The sequence below is a fragment of the Apis laboriosa genome, unplaced genomic scaffold (assembly GCF_014066325.1).
Source record: "Apis laboriosa isolate Shangri-la unplaced genomic scaffold, ASM1406632v1 scaffold23_cov150, whole genome shotgun sequence".
Lineage (NCBI taxonomy): Eukaryota > Metazoa > Arthropoda > Insecta > Hymenoptera > Apidae > Apis > Apis laboriosa.
The window spans coordinates 430,451-453,680 of NW_025222452.1; the positions used below are offsets into that span (position 1 = coordinate 430,451).

Here is a 23,230-nt window from a genome sequence, read left to right on the forward strand (position 1 = left end):
TCTCTCTCTCTCTCTCTCTCTCTCTCCTTTCTTCTGTCCACGCGCGTCTTCCTCCCCGGAAGGAAAATTCCGAAAACGACGCCTCCTATCCGCGCTATTTCGCGCTAATGCAGTTTCTGGAATGGCCGCAGGCCGTTCTCCGCTCAATTTCCACCAGCATTTACAAAGCGGGCCGCCCCGCCGGGAAAATCGATGTCGCGGCTCACAATGCCGGGTGGGCTGGGGTCGGTCGCCGTCGTTCACGAGGACTCTTCCTTCCTTCCTTCCTTCCTTCCTTCCTTCCTTCCTTCTTTCCTTCTTTCCTTCTTTCCTTTTTCTTCTATCCCTTTTCTCTTCTCTCCTTTTTATTCCATATACGCGCCACGCCTCTCGTCGTTCGTAACTCGAGCAGCGCGAAGAGCGTGTCTTTGTCACCGGGTACAATAGTCTCGCGGAGGAGGGAGAGGGGTTGAAGCGTTGGTGGGTCGCGTGGACCGCCGATATCGCAGTTGACGAACAACGGGGGGGAGAATCGATGGATGGATCGATGGATTGCGTGATAATCGAGGGAACGTTGATCGACGAGAAACGTTGTTTCCGTCGGGAGGAGAGTTTAGTCCTCGTTGCGGTATCAATTTATCCGTATGGGACGTTGTCACGTTGCGACGTCGTTGGACGACGACAACGACACCTTTCGCTCCCATCTTTTCCTCCCACGTTGTTTCCGGGTGGCGAGGTTAATATAGAGAAAAATGTGCTCCCTCCCGAATTTACGACCGCTTCTTCGCAAAGCCTTGGTGGGAACGGAGGGGATTAAGGGGTGAAAATACGGAGGGGAACGCGGTCGAAAGAAAAAAAAGGAAAAAGGAAGGAAAAAAGGAAAGGTTATCGTCGTAAGGAGAGACACGCGCGAAATCGTTATCTTTCATTTCTCGCCCCATAACACCGGCACAATGACGTGGGCACCTCGTGAAAGGAGCATCGTCGTCGGAAAGCCAGATGCTCCCTTCGCATCGAGGGGGGGAAAAAAATTAAAAAGGAAAGAAGACGAGGGAAACAGACACAGGAGGAGGAGGAGGAGGAGGATGACGGCACAAAAGGTAAAGGGGAAAGACATCTAACCCCTTTCCAGGAACAGAGACTTGCTCCGTATTCCAAGATTCTGATTAAAAAATCCCTCTCCAAACGGGAGGAAACGTTTGAACATGCGCTGGATCTTTCAAGTCTCTCCCCCTTTGACGCGTCTCAGTCTTTTCTTCTTTTTCTTGCGACGCGGTCGGACGAAACGTGACGAGACCACCTCCATACGTTTCCGGTTACTTTATTGGGAAAATTTAACCGCGTTAACCGAGTCCAACTCTCGCATAATATCCCCCTCTCCCAAGCGTGGTCGTTCGTTGTCGTCGCAGGATCGCTCTCTCGCACGCGCGACCACCTTAATGCAAACTGAATTATTTACAAGGCGAAGCCGCGAGCTCTCTCTCTCTCTCTCTCTCGTTGGAATCCTCCTGGGAACCATTGCGCCGTGTCTGTACTCCTCGTGTTACGTGTACGTACGGCGCAACGGATTATCCAGCCTCCGAGCATGATGTACAATCTCCATAAATCGACGCGTGTAAGCGCCATCTTTTTTTTTCTTTTTTTCCATCTCCCATTCCTCTCCTCACGGAAATTCATCCATCCCCTGAAAAACCTCGTGCAAGATTCATGCCTGGGCGGGAATAATGCTCGTCACGCTCGAGTATTCGCGCCTCTCTCTCTCTCTCCTTTTCTCGCGCGAAAGGAGGATCGAGGGGGAGGGGAAGAGAGATTTTGTCTCGAGGATCGATGAAAAATCGAAGGAAGGGAGAAGTCGTTCGTTTTTGCGGCGATTAAAGGAATCGAAGATTACGGGAACGATAAGAGGAGATAAATATCTATCGGCCAATCGTCTCTCTGCATCGCTCGTAAAATTAATCGTCCGCCCTCTCCGATCTTCTTTTTTTTAGGAAGGAACCGCGCGATCAGATAGGGACTCGAATCTTGGCATCGATTTCCCTCCCCTTTTTCCTCGAAACATCTCCGTTATATCCTATATTATGGATAGATAAGAAGCGAGCATTTAAACTCTTTTATTATTCCTTGTTTCGAGATAAGGGGAGGGATCAGTCTCGGCTGCGAGAGCCACGGTTCGATTCGAATCTTTCGATCCGTATCCGTCCCGAAGAGGTTATTACTCGCATCGATCGAGGCTCGTTAAGGTCTAACGAGGCCGAAGCTCCGCTCTCTCGATTTCCCGGCGAACAACGAGGCTCTTGCAGCTCTTTGCACGCGCGAAAAACGCTTTCGAGGAAAAGCCATAACCGCTCGTTCGCTCGGTGAACGAGTGAGAATGAATGGGACGAGTTCATCGCGAGTTCCGAGTCTTTTTCCCTTCGTACGTATAAATTCCTTGCTAATTCGCAAAAGAGCGAAATAATTGTACTCGGCTGCCTCTCGGCTCTCGATCGAGCGTGGATAGCGAGAGGTCGCGCGCGATTAATCTCGTTGGAGGGGGATCGAAAAGGGGCCGTGATTCGCACGACCCCCGATATTACAACGCTCGATTCACCCTCCATAAATTGGACGGGACCGTGTAAGTACTTATTGCGCGCCGCCGCCGTCGCCGACCAGAGAATCCCTTCTCCATCCCTTTCCCCTCCCCTCGCCTCGCGACGATGAGAAACAGCGGGGAGAGGAGGGCTTTTCGGCCCTCGAAAAAAAAAAGATAGGCATTAAACCACTTGTCGCGGAATTCTAGGCTATGAAAAAATGAGGGGTGGGTGGAGGAAACGGCGCAAATAGCGGGATATGGAAATCGGAGAGAGAGAGAGAGAGAGAGAGATGGGAGATCGGAAGAAACGCGACGCGTTGGGGATTTCGAAGGGGTTGAACGAACTACTGTCTGGCGAATGCACTGAGAGAAACTCGTTCGAATTTGTTTTTCTCCGATTAATGGCGTCCGGATGATGGTGGAAGGATAGTTGAGAGAGGGACGATCTCTTTTCGAAAGTACTTTCGTTATTTTCTTCCTCGAGTTTTAGAGAAATCGCGCGTATCGATAGGTAGAAGAGGATGAATTTTGCGGAGAGAAGAGGATAAAGGATAAAAACGAGGGAGAGAGAGAAAAAAAGAGGGAAGGAGGAAGAAGAAGGGTAATGTACACAACAGAGTCTAATCGGTTTCTCGGGACGATTAGCGAACAAAGAAGGCACAGTAGGACGGCTATTTGTGGAAACCGGCCAACTGGCCGAGCAGTTTTACGCTCGACCTTCAACTGGCCGACGGCAAAACTCGGGGAACGGCTGCCGGTTTCTCGCGAAGGTCTCGCGTCTTCCATCTCGCCCGCTTCGTCCTCCCCTCCTCCTCTTCCTTCTCGTCCTCGTCCTCTGTTCATTTTTCTCCCGGATCCTGTTCCTCCTATATACGGCTATACGCGAGAGGTTGTCGAGAGGGAAACAATCGAATGGAAAGACTTTCCGTTTCTCGCTTACCTTCCAACGGACGGTTCGATACCCGTCTATCTATATATAGTTGGGGAATTGTGTTTCGTTTGAAAATTTTCAAGGGGACGCCCTCCCTTCTCGAGGTGAGAAAATTTTCAAATTTTTCAGAGGTTCGATTCAATTTTTTCCAATCGAAGGATGTTTTACATTCGAAGGATGAACGATTATTATTATTATTATTATTATTATTATTTTTCATTTTAAATTTTTCACTTTCTTGAGTTTGGAAGTTGCGCGTTTTATCGAATCGAGAGGAGAATTGGTTGGATGGTTGGCGCGCGCGATAACGAATCGAGAGGATAAACGAAGCGTTAATTGCGTAAGAGCGAAGGTGAATTAAACGCGAGAAAATATAAGGATGGAACGGAACGCGTCGTTAGCATACAATGTCGTTGTTTTTTAACACGAGAGAACGAGCAGGAGCGGAACTTGTGGGAATTTCTGATTGTTGCGTATAATTCGTTCCATACTCCCCCTCTCTCCCCCCTGTGGTGAAGTTTGGAAATGCGCGAACATCGCGAGACGACACCAATACCACGATCGGGCGATTACGATTTATAGATGAAAAGTAGGTTAATAGAGATATCGCGACGTAGAAAAAATGATCTCTGTTGCAAGAGATCGGCCAGTGAACGAGCCGCTTTGTTACGAGACGAATGGAGACGCTGTTGACTGAAACTCGTGGTGCGAGGTTCGATTGTAAAAATTGTATAAATCGAAAGAAGGAATGAAAAGATAGAGGCTTAGAAAAACGCGTAAGATATATATATATATATATATATATATATATATATATACACATATATATATATCCGAAGAAAGTAAAGACGTAAGAGGGATAAAATATTCGTGGCAGACAACGGTGTTTAAAGTCTCTTTTACGAGTTATCTATTCTCATTCGTGTGTAGCGACACCTCTGCGCGATGCGTGCAAGGGAGAGGAGAACACTTGTGAACCGACACTCGAACAAACCAGACGTCGATATACGCATCCTAAGTACCCTATTATCATAATTTACATCGACCATTTTAAACCTTGCATCGACTACTTTGCGTTCGTTCCCCGGGAAAATGATGTATCGTCCCTGTACGAATAATAATCTATGAAAATTCTCTTGCTTCCTTAATTTTCACTTTATACTGAACTTAAATTAAAAAGGAAAATAAAATTCGTTTTTTTCTTCTCAATTCATCGAAAACGCCTCGATCGAGAAAATGTAGAAAATTCGAGAGAAAAAGAGGCGTGTTTAATAAAGCCACGTCGATCTCGCGGGCGAGAGCTTTGCTTTGGATCCACACGCGTTATTTAATAGACGAGTGACAATGGAAGGACGAAACGATGGAACTACGTACAGCTGAATCTACTCGTTCCTCCTCTCGCGCAATCCGTCCATCCATTGCGAATCAGCCGTTTGTTACCGTTGGCGACACGCACGTGTGAGAGGATAACTTCCGGTTCGATGGTTCACAACGATCCGAAACGCTGCATCTTTCCAGATTTTCCCTTTTCCTCGAATAAAACTCGCGAATGATACGCGACGCGACCTTTTTAATAAATATATATATACATATCGTGATTATTAGTCCGGAATAATCGAAATTAAAAAAAAGGTTACCAGCTTCGATGATCTCACCGCTTTGCGCGCAACCGCGTCTTAATAACAAGAAATTGAAATCGACTCGGGTAAGAGGCTCGCGATAAATTACGCGCATTACGTATATACCTCGTCTCGCGCGACTGGAATTTCAACAAGATCGAGCCAACTCGTTCCTCTCGAACGTTCTAACTCGCGAATTGTTCTTAATTAACGGATACCGTAAACGCGTGCGATTAGGTTTGCTCGAATCCAGTGGAGAAAGGGGGGAGAAAGAGAGAGAGAGAGAGAGAGAGAGAGAGAGAGAGAGAGAAAGAGAGAGAGAGAGAGATTGAGTTTAATCGAGTTCGCGATTCTTTTTCTTTTTGTTTCTTTCGTTTATACGTGAAAAATCAGAACGAGGCACATGGTTAAGAGATTGGCGCAATTTGTTATATAGGTATCGATCGAGTTTTCTCCTTCGTGAAACTCGTGTAATTTGAATAATCGTTGGATTAACCGGCTCAAATTAGCTTTTTTTTTTGCTTCGAGAAACGTTCTTTGCCTCAATAAACGTCGATCGCGGTTTAATTAACCTATCTCGCGATTCTGAAAAGAATATTCGAAGATCGAAACTCGCGCATGAAACGCAAAAAATGAAGAATAATAAAATTTTTACGCTTTTTACGTTTGAACGAAGAAAAAAAAACCGTGATCGAAATAATGATCTTTCTTCTCTTCCTTTCCACTTTCTGGATGAACATCGCGGCTTAATTAATCTAAGAACGAATCGCGATTTTGAAAAGAATCTTTGAAGAGAGGTCGAAATTCGCCCATGAAAGATGGAGAATAATAGAATTTCCACGGCTTTTACGTTCGAACGTGATGGACGAAGAAAGAAGGAACCGTGGTCGAAATGATGATCCTCCTCCTTCTCTCCACCTCCCCCCACCCTTTCGTAGGCGTCCCGCGTGCCTACGTGCCGGTGTGCGCACTCTCGACGCGAGTGCAGAGTCCCCTTGCACACGTGGCCCCGGACGCGACGCGGAGAGTCGGGCGGTGTACTCGAAAAGTCGGCGAGAGCACAGGACGATCCGGTCGGGACTACTACTACCTATAGGCGCCTGTGCAACCTAGAGTCCGCGCGATTCAGCCGCGACTATAGTGTTTAACAAACGTGCATAGCCAGTTCATTCGCGACCGGCAGCCGGGCTGCACGCTCGGAGAACCTCTTTGTCCGCCGAGTCTATAAATAATTCGCGAGAAACCGAGATCCTGGAGAACGCGAGTCGATCCCACGTCTTTTTCCAAACTTTATCCATCTCGTGATCCGTTTCGCGTTCCTTCCTTCCTTCCTTCCTTCCTTCGTCTCGATCAACTGTTTCCAAGGGAAGAGAAAGAGAGAGAGAGAGAGAAAGAGAGATTCTTTGTTCGGTGGATCCTTGGATAACGCGGATCGACGATGCCTGATACCGCTACTACCACCACCTCGGATCCATGGCGGAGGTAAAAGGTGCGAAAATGTGAAAGGAGAATTTTCTGGCCGTTTCGAGCTGGCCGAGGATCGAGAGAGGAGAGGAGAAAGTGTCTCGAACGGGCATTTTGCCTCTCGTGATGACGCGTGGCCCGTGATTTGACGAGAATAGGAAATTTTCGTGCGTACGTGTATATGTGTGTATATGTGCGTGCGCGTACAACGTCTAATTATAAACATGTTGGGCTGGTGGACAGTGTCTACCGATGAAGGTTCGTTTCCCCACAACCATGTCGAATGAACGGTCTCTGAACGAATTCGAATCGAACGAAAAGTTTGGAAAAGTCGACGCGGATGATGACAGAGCCGCGATCGATCGAGCATGAAATCGATGGAAGGCGAAGGGACGCGAAGCGAAGTGAACAGTGAGCGTCTCGCGAAACATGAACGGGGCCCTCGACCCGCTCGATCCGCTTTGCAACCGGTCCTCCATCGTCGCCATTCCGAACGATCGACAACGAAGATCGCCTCCAACGATTCAACTCTGAATCAAAAACACATCAACTCGAGATTGAGATGGAAAAGGTCGAGATATAGGTTGGATTCCGTGGTACGAATCGGTGGATAAGCACGGGGCGAGCGGGGAGGATACTCGTAGAAACTCGAGGAGGAGTTTCTAGAAGCGACGTCATCGATGTAACGGCCGACAGCGAGACTGTTTATCGTTGGCCTGTCCTTCGTTGACACCGATTAAACGAGGCACAGAGCGACGCTTATTGAGCGGATCACTTCCGAGCGAGCTGGCAGACGAGGACTGGCATCGACTACGCTCCTGTCGATGCCACTTAGAGCGGTTTGCTGCCACCTGCCAGTGTCGGTGACGCGCGAGTGCCTCTCCTTCCCGCATCTTTTTCCAATTCTTCCGTATCTCGAACGTATTGCTCTACTTTTTTTCCCACGATTCGCGCACTCGGTGAACCGTGCGCGGGTGATCGATTCGAAGGTGAAATTTTTCGAATAAGAGAATCTTACGACAGTGACCTTGTACAGTGAACGATCCTCTTCGACTCTCGGCCTCGTTACGCGTTTCGATTCTCCAGGATTCTCCACAGCTCTCGAACTCGATTTTTACGAAGAACAAAGAAGACATTCGTCGAGTGTCTATCGCTTCTGCTAAATTGGACTCGTTTATACGTGTAATTGAGACTCGGCGAGATAAGCATACTTACGATTCTCGATCGCTCTTCTAAATCCCAAACGACAAACGGAATCATTTGTACGGTGATCGTAACGTTCCCAAGCATCGCGCGTCGTTCAAAGCATCTTCGTTTCGACGATCGGATGAAGAACAACGCAATAATAATAATTTATAGAATAATAATTTTTTAGAAATTCGCCTCGATCTTTAATTCGAAGATTAAAGGAAATCGGGTGATCAGCCTCCTTTATTCCCGAAGTCATGTCTTCTCGCAAAGTTGATCGCGATCTCTCTCGAACGGCGATTAAAAATATCCACGATTCGATTCGACCGACTCCGATTTCCACGAAATCGAACGAGACGTGGCTCTCGATCGTTGAACGAACGTCTCGATAAAGAATAATCGAATCCCCTCCAGACTGACAAGGTCGGGCGGGGACGTTCACCGATTCCTCGAGATCCTCGCGGTGCGAAGGCTCGATTCGAAAGAAGCGAGAGAAAGAGAGAGAAAGAGAGAGTAAAAAGGGGGAGGCGAGTCTGGTAGAATTGGAAAAGGAGGATCGCTGACCAACGCGTCGACGAGGAGGACGCGAACACGACATTCTAGCGAGGCACTCTAGCAAGAATAGAATCGAAACGCCACGCGGCGCCACGATTCCCTGGAACGAAGCCTCGCGATCGTTGCACCTGCCGCTATCTGTCAGCCGGGTAAACGCTGTGCAAAACCTTGGGGCTCGTTCGCCAGCTCCTCCAAGAGCAACGAGAGTGCAGCCTGCGTTTCGCTCGACCCTTCTTTCTCGCGGCAGCTGCGTGCGCGTGTGCGCGTGTGTGCGTGCTACGTTTCCTCCTCTGGAACCAGATTTCTCCGCTCGAGAGCGGCGAATTAATTTTTCGCGACCGTATCAAGGGTAAAGAGATTGGACGTTAAGTGAGTCGGAGATCTTCGATGGCGAGGGATCGATGTAAATAGTCGCGCTTTTTTACCAAGAAAAAAGGATAAATGGATCGGTGAACGAAAGGAATAATTCATCGAATCCGCTCAACTTCCTGACGCAAGATTGTTGATCGAAGAAGCAAACTTACGATAGAATAAAATTTCCAGAAATAAAATCTTGTCTGATCGTAACCATATTCGTAACGTTGGAAAAAAAAAATAAAAAAAAAAAAGAAACATCATCGAATGGAACGAAGGTGTATAACGTGAATCATCGGCCGTGTCTGCATTAATCGCACTTAAATTTATCGTGTGATCGCATCGGACAATTTTTCCACGAAAAATTGCCTTCTATAATAATAACAATAGTGGGAAGGAACGGGCGAGAGTCGAAGAGAGGAAAATCCGATTAATCGACAAAATACGATCGGAATCGACGCCAAGTTGGAGGACTCGGGTCAGCCTCGAAGCCACGCCTCGTCGCAAAAGGACGCGAACCGTCGAAAAGAAGCAAGCAAGGACGATCGTGTGGAGGTGGCGCGAAATCGGCGGCCTGACCACAGCCAAGATCGAGTGACGTCAAAGCTTTTCGCTGGAAGCTCGGAAAGGAGGGGAGGAGAAGGAAGGATGCGACCGGATCGCTTTGCGCCTGCTGGAACCGTTAAATATAGCCGGAAGAATTTCCCTGGCATTCGCACGCCCCACCTCGTCCGCTTTGCTCGATTTTCCTAGGCCGCGATTTATGCGAAACGAGTGCGTTTCAACCCCTCTTTCTCTTCCTCGTCATCGTCCACGCTGGTGGAACGTCTACACCACGTATCGAAACAGTACGATTCTACTCGCAACGCTCGACCCTCTCCTCTCTTCGAGATCTCTCAAAGGGTGAAAAAAATGCTGATCACCAAGTACACCACCATTTTGCTCCAGTCCACCAATCAGCACATTCTCAGGTGAGTGATATATGGTTTCGGATCAACGAGTTCGAGTACGTTAATCGACAAAATTGTTGCAAGCGTCGATTCGCGAAATTTCACGCGAATTTGATTGTTTGGGAGTATTGGACGAATATCTCGATATCTTCTATTTTAATAGAAAACTTCTTGTATAAAAATATTTTATACCAATATAAAATCTCGTTATGTCATTGATAATTAGCGTGACAATGATTCGCGAAATTTTATTCATCCATGTAACTAGATACCCAAAAAAAAGGCAATTAATAATTACGGTTACGTAGTCAATACGAATTTCCGAGTGGTAATTGGAACTCTGGTATATCTATCGCGATTTATCTTGGGAAATAATTAAACGGGGTGAGGAACGAGAGAAGCTCGTTGGTCGTTTCTTCCTCGAGAAAATCCATTATAAGAATAACAATCTAATATTTTAGAAATAAATCGCTGGAAGATCCATTTCGATAAAATAGATGTCTCAAAAATCTTAAAAAAAAAAAAAAAGCGAACTAGACATTTCACGTATCTTTTTAATTCACATTTACATGGAATGTCTCGTTTCGATATTCTTTACAAAGAGATAAATCAAGCAAAGTTATAAAGTAAATCGATATTTCTTAAAAAATAGTTTTTCGAATACTCTACACGTCTCGTATACATGTAATTTTCGTTCCGATCAATCCATCTCTATTCCTCCGTTGTTATTTTTATCACTTTCACCCAAACATATGATGAATCATAGCGCACGAGCACAATGGCAGACCGTGAATTGTCGAAGTGTTGAGCAGGATTGCCGTTTACATAGGAGCGGCGAAAAAAAATTCGATCGAACGAGAATTTAAATTGAATGGGATGTCGCGATGCGATTCGCAAGTTCACGGTTATGGAAGTGGATCGAAATTTAATTCACAGATGATAAATCGAACCTCGCGCGAGGGATCTCGAAGCGACGTCGCGTCGTTGAAACTACGTCGCGAATCTTCTCCCTTCCCCTCCCCCCTTCCCGACATCCTTTTTCCCGTCGTTTTTATCGATCGCAAGAGAAGAAAATTCGTTGTATTTTCCCACGTAGTGTTCAAGTTTCCGCTTGAAAAAGATAGCACAACTATATCGCGAGAATGTAACGTGGTTCTCTGCTAACAGAGTTGTTGGGTATTGAAAAAATAACTAGTTAAAAATTTCGAATAAAGATACTTTGAGTAGTTATTTATTAAAAATGCTTGGAATAATATTTATTCGTAGTTATTATAATCGATCGATTTTTCGTACAACCTCGGCCAGTATTTGCAATTATTATTATGTTTTGAATTATAAATTATTGAAATAATTTATCGAACTAACTATTCGCAACTTCAACTAGGAACATAACTGTCAATGTGTCTCTTTATTGGTTTTTTAAAAAAAGTCAAGATCAGGAATGCAGCAACGAGACAAGCGAACGAAAACGGAACAAATTCAACTAGCAAACAGGATATATATATATATTATAGTCAGTCGGCTTTTCGTATAATCTCGGCCATTATTTGTAATTATTATTACATTTTGAACGATAAATTAACGAAATAACTTATTCAAATAACTTTATTCAACTATTAAATTTTGCTGGTGAAAAGAAGTTTCACGGAAGAAATGCGAATCTGATTGCTTAATTTGGAAGGAAATTAGTATTTTTACACGCATTTTTGTTTCTATGTCATATTTGTCACGTGCGCTGATCTAAAACGACAATTTAAACTTCGATGCATTGGCGTAGGCATAGAATCCAGAGAATTCTAATGTATCGATATAAAATGTTTTTTATTTCTCATCAATACGTATAAATTAATTATGATTTGTAATTTTGTAATTTTGTAGTAGTTAAAATAATGATTGTACGTATATAAATAAGCTAGACGTATTATAAATACTAGTTTCGAAAATATTTCAGCTTCCAGTTTTAGACGATTATCCTTAACGTAACTTCATAAATGAAAATAATTTTTACGATTTTCAAAATTCAAATTATAATTCTTCTACTATTACATAGCAATAATGGATAAAATTTAATAGTAAAACGATAAGTTACTTCAATAATTTATCGTTTAAACACAATAATTGGAAATAATTGTAAACAACCGTTGTTATACGAAAAGCAGATAGCTACCATAATAGCTACGAATAAACGTTATTCAAGCATTTCAAAATAACTTTGTTCCCAATTTTAAACTTGCTTACTTTTTTAACGATTTAATGACCAACTGCTACGTAGCTTGTGGTATTAGGATCGTCAACAAACCGTCCGAAGTAGAGATAAGGACCCCTCTTGCCCCTGTGCCGTCCCGCCACGCTTCTTTCCACCAATGAACTACACGAAGGACGAATTTCTTCGATGCGCCGTCGCATGAACGCGAACGAAAACGGTTTACGGGCTAAAAAGTAATTCGAATCGAAACTTGAATTCCTCGTAGCTTCGTCGCTTCTATCCTTCCCACGGGTAGTGAGCAAGGTGCTCACTATCGATACGATTGAAAAGAGAAATACGATGGCGCGGGAGATAGGCGTAAATCTGGCGTGCGAGGCCACTAATGAAAGAGGGCAGGAATTTATCGTCGATATAAATTGTCCCCGGATGTCGGACATCCGGCGGCCGTTCGCCATCGATCGCGTGGCTCGCGAACAGAGAGGGGCGAGGAGAGGGAAAGAGAAAAAACGCACGTTTTGGTTCGGCCTTTATTGGTCTCGAGTGGAAGGCGAAGGCTGAAGTCCGGTTTAATTAGGCGATCGAAAACGGGCCGGGGCGAGAAAGATCGACGCGGACGGCACAATAACGAGAGGAGGCCTCGTTAGAACAGTCCGATCGAATCGACCGTTCTATTTCCCGCTGACAAACGACCCTTCTTCTTCTCTCGCCGCTCTGTTCTTCGCGGTTTCGTGTACGCAATTATCGGCCTGTTGCTTCGGGATAGTTGCCTCGCGCATCGCGTTCTTTCCAATCTCGCGTGGGTGGTTGCAACGATCATTGTCGCTCCCCTCCTCTCCGCGCGTATCGATTCCCGGAGCCACGGACTTTGAACTTTCGAGCTTCGAGGTTGGATTATATATTATGGAATGAATGGAGTTTTGAAGGAAATTTGTGGAGAAAATCCTCCCGCGTCTGAGTTGGGCATTAACCCGTTGAAAAACTAGTTACAAATTTCGAGTAAAGTTACTTATTCGGTAATAATTTATTCGTAGCCATTATAGCAGATCCGTTTTTCGTATAACCGTTTTGACAATTTATTCGCGATTATTATTATGTCGAACGATAAATTATCGAAGTAATTTTATTCGTGAGTTCGATCATTAAATTTTATCCATCACTGAGTGAAAAGAAGTCTCGCGAAAGGAACGCGGTTCTGATTGGTTAATTTGGAGGGAAACGCCTATTTTTATTTCTACCATGGTATTCGTCACGTGTATTAATCCAAAATGGACGATCTTTATTCAGAGTTGGGAATTAATCCGTTGAAAAAGTAACTAGTTAAAAATTTCGAATAAAGTTACTTATTCAATAATAATTTATTCGCAGCCATTATAGCAAATCCGTTTTTCGTATAATCTCGACCGTTTGACAATTATTCGCGATTATGTGGCACGATAATATTATCGAAGTAACTTCAACTACTAAATTTTGCCCACCACTGTCCCACGCGTTCTTTCTTCCACCTCTTTGTACCCCGATCCTTTTCCAAAAATGGCCACCGATCGGTCGACGAAGTACAGGGAGCGAAGCGCACAAAGAACCCGGACGTTTCTGTTCTCGAAATCCGATGACAAGAAACTCGAGGGGGAGAAAGAGAGAGAGAGAGAAAGAGAGCTTCTGTCGGGCGCAGAATGAAGAATATGCTAATGGGCCGCGTGTCGTCGAGCCAAGTCACGTCGTAAAAGGAAGACCGGGCCCCTTCTCGACGGCCAGTCGCAGAAAACCATGCTCCAATATTTTTTCTTTTTTCATTCTTCGCTCTTTCGAGACGGGGCACCCAACTCGAGTACCCCCTTCGATCCGCCCATTGATTATCTCTAACTAAAAATTATTCGCCCTCCGTTGGAAGGAAACAAACGAAAGAAACGATTCTTCGAGGTGGATAAAAAATCCATGGATGGAAAAATAGATTGGATTTTACGAGTACGTAGTAGAATAAAAGTCGAAAGTCGTTGGGGAACAATAAGGAGGTTGGAATGCGATGAACGAGCGTAATGGATAGTAGTTGCAAATATAACACACCGAGGTGTGTTGGCGATTGCTTCATTCCCATTGTATGTTATACCACGATAATTTTATTATAATCGACCTGTTCTCGCCCTTACCTTTCGTTCGCTCGAAACGGAAAGTCGATACGAAAGCGAGAAAAAAGAAGAAAAAATGCATTCACCCCTCGCCAAGTTCGCGTAGTTTCGCGTGGAGACGAGAGCAAGTGACAAAGAAATGCTTTCACGTTGCAGCCGTTGGATGCGTGCTCGGCTTGTTTTCCATTTTCGATTGTCTCGCGCGGCTCGGTGTCGCGAACGCCGGCCCACCTCGATCCAATTTGTCCCTTTGGCCTCGACTCTGGCTACGGCTTTAGAGCCGAAACTTTTAATTAAAAAGTAACCATCGACCGATGGGGAGGGAGGGAGGAGGAGGGACGGCCGGCCTCGAGCAATTTGCGGCGATATAAAAGTTCCCTTCCTGCCCCCTTCCTACAGTTTCGGAAACAAGATGGAGGCAAAAAGCGAAGGAGAAAGCGAAAAACGTCTCCGCGATTCTCCTCTCCTTCGAAGGGAGGGGAAATTTTCACGAAAGCCACGGCGATTTAACAGATCCTTCTAACTTATCCTTCGATTCCCCCGCCATTTTCGTTGGAAAATAGGAAAATTCTTCTCCGAAAGAAAATATTCGAGAATTGTTGCGAGTGTCACGGATTCGTGGAGACGGATCGTGCGAACGAGGAGGAGTCGGGCAGTTAAGCAAAACAACGCTTAATTAATTCATTAAAACGAGGCGAGTTCTGGCGGCGACCAACGCTCCGGGCTTTTCCAGGCTCTCGTACGGGCAGCGCGGGAATTGCAGGGCGTGTTTTGAACACGGACAGGGGAGAGGTGGGTCCCGCGGGAGGCAAGAGTCGGAAACGGGGAAGAGGCAGCTATTAAACCCACGGGATAAGTCCTGCCACTTCGCTTCTCCTACGCTCGCTAATTAAATTATTCCGCGCCGCGCAGCTACCTTGGCGGATCCACCACCGTCCAAGGATCTTTGCCGCCTTGTGTACAGGTGATCGCGATACGAGGGTCTCTCAAGGAAAATGGAAGATCGTGCCCTTAAACTGGATATTGTACTTAGCGAGATTAGGATAGCTCCCTCTTGACTTCGTTTCCAACGAAATCTTCTTCGGCCTGTACCAAGCTCTGTACTCTGTACTCTGCTGTAATCGCTAATAATCTGTCGCATCATTTGTTTCCATCGTTACATTGCTGAGGTCCTCAATTGAGGTCACCTCGCCACTCTACACGAACAGCTCGAACGTTTGCCGAGTAACGAGTGGTGTTAAAATTTCTGTCCTAATTCGTTCCAATGTCGAAAATGGAAAATGGAAGAATATTGTGTAGTGAATCATATAGCGGACAATAACTTTTTGTCCAAATTGTCCAGGGCCTTAGCTTTGCATAGAATATTTTAAAGTTTTACGTTCTAAATAATTCTTTTGATAAACTATTTTTGTATTATTTTTATAATAATTCGATAGTTTTATTACATGCCTGTGGAATATCTTTCCAAATTTACTACGAAGATTCTTTGTAAATAGTCAAATAAGCGTCACCCAATGCGGCAGTCAAAGTGTTAAATATTAGGCGTGCAAATAACTTCCTCCCATTTTTTTCTACTTTATTTGATCGAATTCGAATTATTTCTAGTTCGTGGTCCGCTTGATCACGAAAAGAGCGTTCTTTCGTCTTTAAAAAGACGAGCGCTCTGACAATTGTGTGACAATTTTGAGCGTCATTTTTGCGTTCCAGTTTAGGAAACCAGATATCGAAGCTATGGAAACGGTTTGTGCACTGAGAGAGAACGCTGTATTTCACGGAATCGTGAAAAAAGTCGTAGCAAAGATTTAAATCCGGAAATTTTAATTCGGAAGACGAGGATCGTTCGAGTGTATCGAGAAAGTTCGACGAGGAGGCGAATCGAAGGAAACGCTCGACGAAAATCCTATTCAGACGCGAGAAGAATTGGAAAGATCGTGAGTCACGAGACAAGTATCTATCTGATTTACGTATTTAATTAAAATCTCGAATTTGAAAAAAGAAGGGGAAAGAACTTATCCCTTCTCCCTTCCAATTCTACGCTCTTCTATATTTCCAAGGCAACGATTCCATTATCGAGGATTCGCCTTCTGTCCCGTTTCCAAACGCGAGAAGAAGCGGCGTGTTCCGTTTCCGCGTCCTTTTGTATCGCAGCCGCGCCTAGGAGGATACATAATGTAATAAAATTCTCGAATTTGGAAAAAGAAGGGGAAAGAACTTATCCCTTCTCCCTTCCAATTCTACGCTCTTCTATATTTCCAAGGCAACGATTCTATCATCGAGGATTCGCCTTCTGTCCCGTTTCTAAACGCGAGAAGAAGCGGCGTGTTCCGTTTCCGCGTCTTTCTATATTCGCTCGCAACCATGCCTAGGAGGATCTTGATATATGATATAATAAAATCTGGAATTTGGAAAAAAATTTATTTGCCTAATATATATTAATACGAATCGCATGAAAGGAGGAAGAAATCGAGCAGGCTGATTCTCCAAGAAGATTGGCAATCGCGAGATCGAAAGAGCGATCGGAGAGAAGAAGGGAAGACTGAGAGCAGATGGCGCGTGACGGGATTTCCCTTCTGTTTCATCGCAGAGTAGAAGTTCTCGAGAATTTGACGGAGACGAAGGTCGAGATATGAGGGATAAGAGTGGAGACGAGGAGGGAAGAGCAATGGAAAATGGAAAGAGTCGTCACCGCGACCAATTGTCGCCAGGCTGGGACGATGGAGCTGGCATTTATCACCTTGAGAGAAGAGAAGCTGGACCGAGGAGGAGGAGGAGGATTGGCTTCCGATTACGCGCCACGATCGTCCATCATCATCCTCCTCGAGATCCTATTGCGCCTCTCGCTTCAAATTCTGTCAGCGATTTAATCTTCTTCTTCTTCCTCTTCCTCTTCGTCGAAAATTTTCCACGATCGAGTAACTTTTCGAGTAATTTCCTGAGAAACGCGTTTGAAAATCGACGCTTTTTCCGATCGACTTTGATTAAACGAGCGTCGATAACGACGATATATTGATATATTCGCCCGGTGAGAAATATTAAAGAATATAAAATGAGGAGAAGAAACGGTTGAAAGGAAAGCAACAAAAGTTGGTTAGAGAGGAGGAAATTGTTGCATCGCGGACGTATTCGCTTCGTATTGCGGACGGAATGTTTCCTCCGGTGCTGCATACGAAGCCGCGCTAATTACCAGCACCGTTACCGCGAATTACAAGGTGCAAATTGCTTCGTGGTTACTTTTTTTCCTTTTCTTTTTTCTTCTTTTTTTTTTTTTTTTTTCTCCCCTCTCGAGTTTTTTCGTTTATTCGTCCACGGAAATTGCGACGCTATTCATTATTTCCCGTCTCGCTTCCACCCTTTTGCGCGAAATCAGAATCTTTCGGTTTGATAAACCGAGAACTCGTTCCTGCTCGGTTCAACTATTATATTTATACGAGAATAATGTAAATTCCTCGTATCCCGTATGCAAAAATATTCATCTCGCGCGTTTTATCTCGAAACATATATATATATATATATATATACATATACATATACATATATTTCCCTTTACTTTACCCAACGATGTAAAATCCAACGAGTTGCTGCGTATAATTTTTTCCGCTGTTTTGCATACATTTCCGATCGAAAGATTTTCCCGTGAAATCTTTAACTAAAGGAAAGGAAACGATCCATCATCGAAATGGAAGAAGAGAAAACTGGAAGCCTCTTTAAAGAAAGGGGAGGGGAAAAAGCGATAATTGACTTAGAGGCACAAAAATCAACTGCCCCCGCCGAAAGGGAGAAGATAAAAGTGCTGCTCGAAAAAAGGAGAGGGGAAGAGACGAAAAGGAGGTTGTGCCATTGGTCGAGAGTAGCAACTCGAGTATCGAGTGAGAAAACAGGAACGAAAGCAAAACAGCGGCGCTTTGTGCAGGACAATTAACGTTAACCCGGAGCGATCCTCCGAGCGTCGCTCGTTCGTTCAACCCCCAAGTATTAATCCCAATTCGCGCCTTCCACCCTGTGTGTGCTCCATTCAAACTCTCACCCCTCTTCTCTCCTCAACGGTGGTATAATTCATTGTACTCGAAACGTCGTCTCGTTTCAATTGTTGCGTCGCGCCTCGCCTCGCCTCGCCTCGCGTTTTCCAAATTGTTTAGAAACCTGGGGCCGAGTATTTTGCATATTCGAATTCGTCGGCGTCTGGCACGCGCGAAGGGGAAGAGTGCAGCGTGATTACTCAACGGCCGCCCTTTGGATCGCGTCCTCGAGGGCACAATCGAGCGCGTCTTCGAGCGGAAAAAAGGAGAGAAGAGAGAAAGTCTACCGCGAGAAGAAGGGTCCTTTTTTTTCCTTTTTACGACTAAGCTCACTCTTGTCCAGTTTTTTTTTTTTTTTTTTTTTTTTTAAGGAAACAGGGGAGGATGGGAAGAAGTTTCGTAAGGGATTCGTAGGTAATCAAAAGTAGGGTTTTATTGTAGGAGGGAAGTTTCACGGGGAGAGAATTGATTAGATTAGAGTGCAACTTATACGTTTGTAATTTAAAATTTAAGGCCGGGTGGAAATGTTTAGATGCGAGACTTTTTTTTGTCGAAAAAACTTTCTCCAAGAACTTGGTTCTTGGAGATCTTCAAAAGGGAAGAGATACGACTCAGGAGTTAGTCGTATCTTTTATAATCCACGAAATATACGAAGCGGCCTTGGAAGAAAGTTTTCCAGCGAGATTATCCAGTGTGGTTCGTGCACCTGGAGCTTACAACTTATTTCATGATTTTCCAAGTGAAGGGAGACGCGTATTTTCTCTCCATCAAAATTATTTTCCATCAAAATTTTCGAGATTAATCACTCGTGACGTATCCAAAATTCGCTTTTCTCCATTTTTCCACGGTTAAGAGTCGTTAAACCGAGATCGATTCGAAACACGCGTGGAACTCGAACGCTAAAAACGAATACACGTACGTAAGTGTTAATAGCTTGAGATCATTACGACCGGTTCACGACACGTGAACAATAAACTTTTTCTCCGTGAAAACGATCAAAGTTTTCTTCTTCTCGCCACCTCGTTCTTCTTCTCTCCGATCGAGTCTCTCTATTTTTCTTCTTCTTCTTCTTCTTCTTCTTCTTCTTCTCGTACATTTTGAAGTCGCGATCGCTTTTTCCTTGCGAAGAGACGATACATGGTGAATCTTCTTCTTCCTCCTCCTCCTCTCGATAGTGGTAAACCACCCAGCCACAAATCTCTTCCATCACCAATTCCCCGCTTTCTCCAAACGTTGCTTGGCCTTTTTTACAGCCACTCGCTTAATCCATCGCCCTCCCTTTTCCAGAGGATCGCTTCCCGGTGATCTGTGTAAGTCTATCCTTGAAAAATCCACGTGGAATCAATGTTTCGACCGTGTATTTATTTTCTATCCCTCTTTAGATTTACGCAGGATTTTCAACTTCTTTAGAGATTGCTGAGAAATAGATATACAGCTTTGGATTGTTGGATGGAGAATTATTTAGTAATTCGTTTTGTATAAGGATTGTAGGAATATATATATATATTACGGGATATAAAGTTTAAAATTTTTCCAAGCGAGTTACTTTAACAGTTAATCAGTTATACTTGGTTAATTTTAATTGTTTAAATTATTTCGATCTGTTCGTTGTAATTTGGGAATTTGGGACGTGGGAGTTAATCACGGTGGTGATTTCGCTTCTGTCATTATGCGAAAGAATGATTAATGCTCTATTTCGATAGATTAGATATCGAGTAGGACGTTAACGAGGATTCGAATATTGATTTAGAAACTGTACGATATTTGTTCTTGCAATGAAAGGTGAATCATGAAATACGATATCGATTATCGGATGTTTGAAGAACAGTTTGACGCTTGTACTTTCAATATTAATTTCTATTCATCATTCAGCCGAAAGATTTCAAAGAACCTTTTTAAGCAACGAACCTTTAAAACCGGAAACTTCGATTTCAAATTTCAAATATCAATCAATAAGAATTGGAAAAGGAATCATGATCGAAGAAATGGGAGAGAAATATTTTCAATTCAATGTCTCCTCTATTTCACTGCTTGTCGATGCTTCCTCGAATCGTATCCACTTTCACTCGTGCCTCTCTTTCAATCGCGCTTTCCACGATCGAGCCACGAGGAAACGAGGAGAGCGCAGGTTCGAGTGGTCCATGTTAGTTTCACGAGTATTATATGGCGGAGCGTCCGATTACGCGAGTCAACGATTGCCTCGAACCAATCGCGATTCCCGTGGAGAAACAGCTTACTTCCGTGGGTCGTGTTCGTTTTATAAATCGTGGAAAACTATATACGCGTTCGTTAAAGAGAAAATATGGCGAGATAATCTCGCGTCGACACCGCTGCCGGATAAATAACTCGCCGACTCGGGTTTCCAACGTTTCCGGGGAGAATTGCAATCGATAAGCAGCGTTTCTGCCAGAAGTCGTTCATTCGAAATTTAATCAAAATCAACTTCGTATTTACCATTAATCGATAAATAGCTCGTTAAATTATCGATATAATATGAAAATATCCACTCGTGTAAATATCTTGCTATTTTGCTATTCGTTATCAAATTGCTAAATAAAAAGAGAAAGTAGATTGTAACGGAGTCACATAGTACTCCGCAAGGAGACAGAACAGAAGCCAGTAAACAATGGTTGTCCTTTTCCTGGCCATTATCCATCATTTCCAGATCCTTGGTGGCGAAACCGCAACTGCGCGGTAACCGTACGTTCAGGTGCGATTGAAAAAGGAACGATCCACGGCACCGAAGCTCGCGCTTTACTACAGCGGTCGTCCGAACGCCAGGGCCACGTAAAACCTGTTACATAAGCCGATACACCGCAACCACCGTGGTTTCTTGGGGCCACACCTCGGCACGAGCGAACAGATCTAACACCACGATGGATCGTAACGGTCGATCACGATCGGTGGTTGCTCTTGCGGAGGATGGACCGGTTTCCTGGTCCAGAGAACACGACGACCGCGTTTCTTTTAAACGAAACGAATCGAACCGATTCGATCGGGGTGCCGATCGGTTAATTATCTTTATACGATTGTTGCTGGAATGTTGACGGAGATTGAAGTGTCGTCGTGATTGTTGTCGTGGTACGAAAAGTGAGATAATGATTAAAGTACGTTCGAGGAATATCGAGATCGAAGAAAATTAAGGATAAAAGGATATCGATATGATTTATTAATAAAGATTATTGATTTCGAGGGAATAGGAAAAGATTTATCGTGACTCGTATTATCGCCTTCTTACACGCGTGTAGATACGATCTCTCTAATCATTTAGCTTTCTCGGTGTATCGAAAACTCGTTCTTGACAGAACTATCATCAAGCACCCTTTTCTATCTATAGCCTCTAACAGGATCGTTCCCTTTTCATAGCAAAAGGCCTGGGCGTCCGAGCCGTAAAAGACGAGAAAAAAGCAAGCGTACAATTACTTTCTCCGGTGGTCGTCGTCGATTTTTCGACTGGCACCATCCCATCGAGTTTGGTGGATCTAGCGACGGTATCGATGCCGATGGCAAGGTTAGAATGAACCAGTTGGTCGTTGCGCATGCGCGTGCGCGTCTCCCCTAGCTTCCCCCACCGTGGCTCGCGTGTAGCCGGTTGGTAGGTAGTAGACCGGTCTCGTGTCTACGAACCGACAGTTGCGTCTCTGTACGCGTTTGTGCGTGTTGTCGCGACGCCGCCGACCGGCGTCACGGCGTATCTCGCCGTCCATCGGTGTATCGCGCGTGTGCCTCCTTTTTCTCTCCCTTTTGCAAAGAAGCAATTTCCAAGTGCGTCCACTCGTCGTGCAGTGAGTTTCGTTTCGTCGTGAGATCGGTTCTGTTGTGGTGAGTCACGTGGTGGCGGTGGACATCGGAAGTGAAAGTCGAGAGAAGTCTCTCGCGGCGCGGTATCGATCGAAGGCATCTTTCAGGAGAGGAAAAGCGAATCGGTGAGAGAGATAGAGGAGAATAAAAAAAAAAAAGAGGGATGATCGCGCGACACCAGTGACGTCACTTTTACGTGATTGCCGATCGAGAGGAGGCAATGGTCTCGCGACAACGTCGCGAATCTGTCGATAAGAGTGATCGAGTACTCAAGCAGAGTTCTTGGTAAGGATGACTGAAAAGTGTCAACGGTCGTTTCACCGTAAATACGTAGAGACACCAGAAAAATCAAATTTCTTTTATCCTACTTTTCGTCTTTGGAGCTTCTGCTCGAGGCTTCCGTTTGTGTATATCGTTTGTGTCCTTGAGGAAAAATCCAACGAAATTGAACGAGTGGCATCGCGTGTATATTCGTGTTTTATTGTGGACAATCATAATTTGTCCAACGAATCCGTTGAATTCCGTGGACGGAGAAAGTCGCGGACGAAGGAAGTAATTAGAAGAACGTTCGACGATACGCAACATCGTGTTCCTGTCTCTTGTTTTGTGTTGATAAAACGACGATTTCCGTGTCACGTCGTTGCTTATCGCCATTGCTCGTAGAATACGATGAATCTTTTCCTTCGTTATTTTCCCGTACTTACGTTTACGATAAAAATAGCAATTAACGATAACGCGAATACTAACGTGAAATCCAATCTTTAATTAATCGTTGAATAAAATTAAAAAAAATATATCTATTCTTTACATTTTACCGTACAATATACATTGAACGTTATATACTTTTTAAGATTTTTAAATGGAATTTATATTTAACTCTTTATTGATTTTTTATTTTACTCTTCGCACTATCCGGTGACAGACTTATCGTAGATATAAAATAAATATATACGTCGTTGCAACGAGTAATTTTTGTACAAATATTAAAATATTACGACGATAGAAATTACGAATACACGTTTATTCGCATAAAACGTTTTAAACAATTCGCTCGAATTATTTTGGAGGAAAAAAATCTTTTGATATCGATGAACTGAGAAAGGTGTCGATTGCAGTTATCCGATTCCGCGACCAGGCTTTATCGCATGATAATCTTCCGGCTAGTGACACTGTCACAGTTCTGATAACGGACCGCTTGTTAACCGTGTGTCACGGATGCCTTATCGGACGCCTTATCGGACGCCTCATCGTGAAGGAAGGAGGATCCCTGTGCAAAGGTAGCTCGTTCTTTGATCAAACGAAACGTGGATATCGCGTCGAGTACTCGTCAAATGAGATTCGAAACGTTGGATTTTGATTAAAGTGAATCCCGATGTGACAGAAATTGGACTCTGTCCGACTTTCGGCTATCTTTGACCGATCTTTCGTTTCTTTCTCGTGGAGCAAGATTGAACGTGTACGCGAGGAAAACA

General features: G+C 44.3%; 1 protein-coding gene across 9 annotated transcripts in view; it reads left to right on the forward strand.

The window, feature by feature from the left end:
* Positions 1-23,230, forward strand: part of LOC122713385 (protein sprint) — a 144,257-nt gene that overhangs the window by 74,535 nt on the left and 46,492 nt on the right. For 2 of the 9 annotated variants that reach the window (XM_043933766.1, XM_043933767.1), the window contains exon 1: positions 21,626-22,043. The exons of 6 other annotated variants lie outside the window; for them this stretch is intronic. Coding sequence is in view for 2 of the 3 variants with exons in the window: in XM_043933767.1 (XP_043789702.1) it covers positions 21,979-22,043 (65 nt within the window). In the remaining variant the exon portion in view is untranslated. Of the gene's footprint in view, positions 1-6,303; positions 9,634-21,625; positions 22,044-23,230 lie in introns of those variants that run through there. One more of the 9 variants, XM_043933769.1, reaches the window with a different exon arrangement.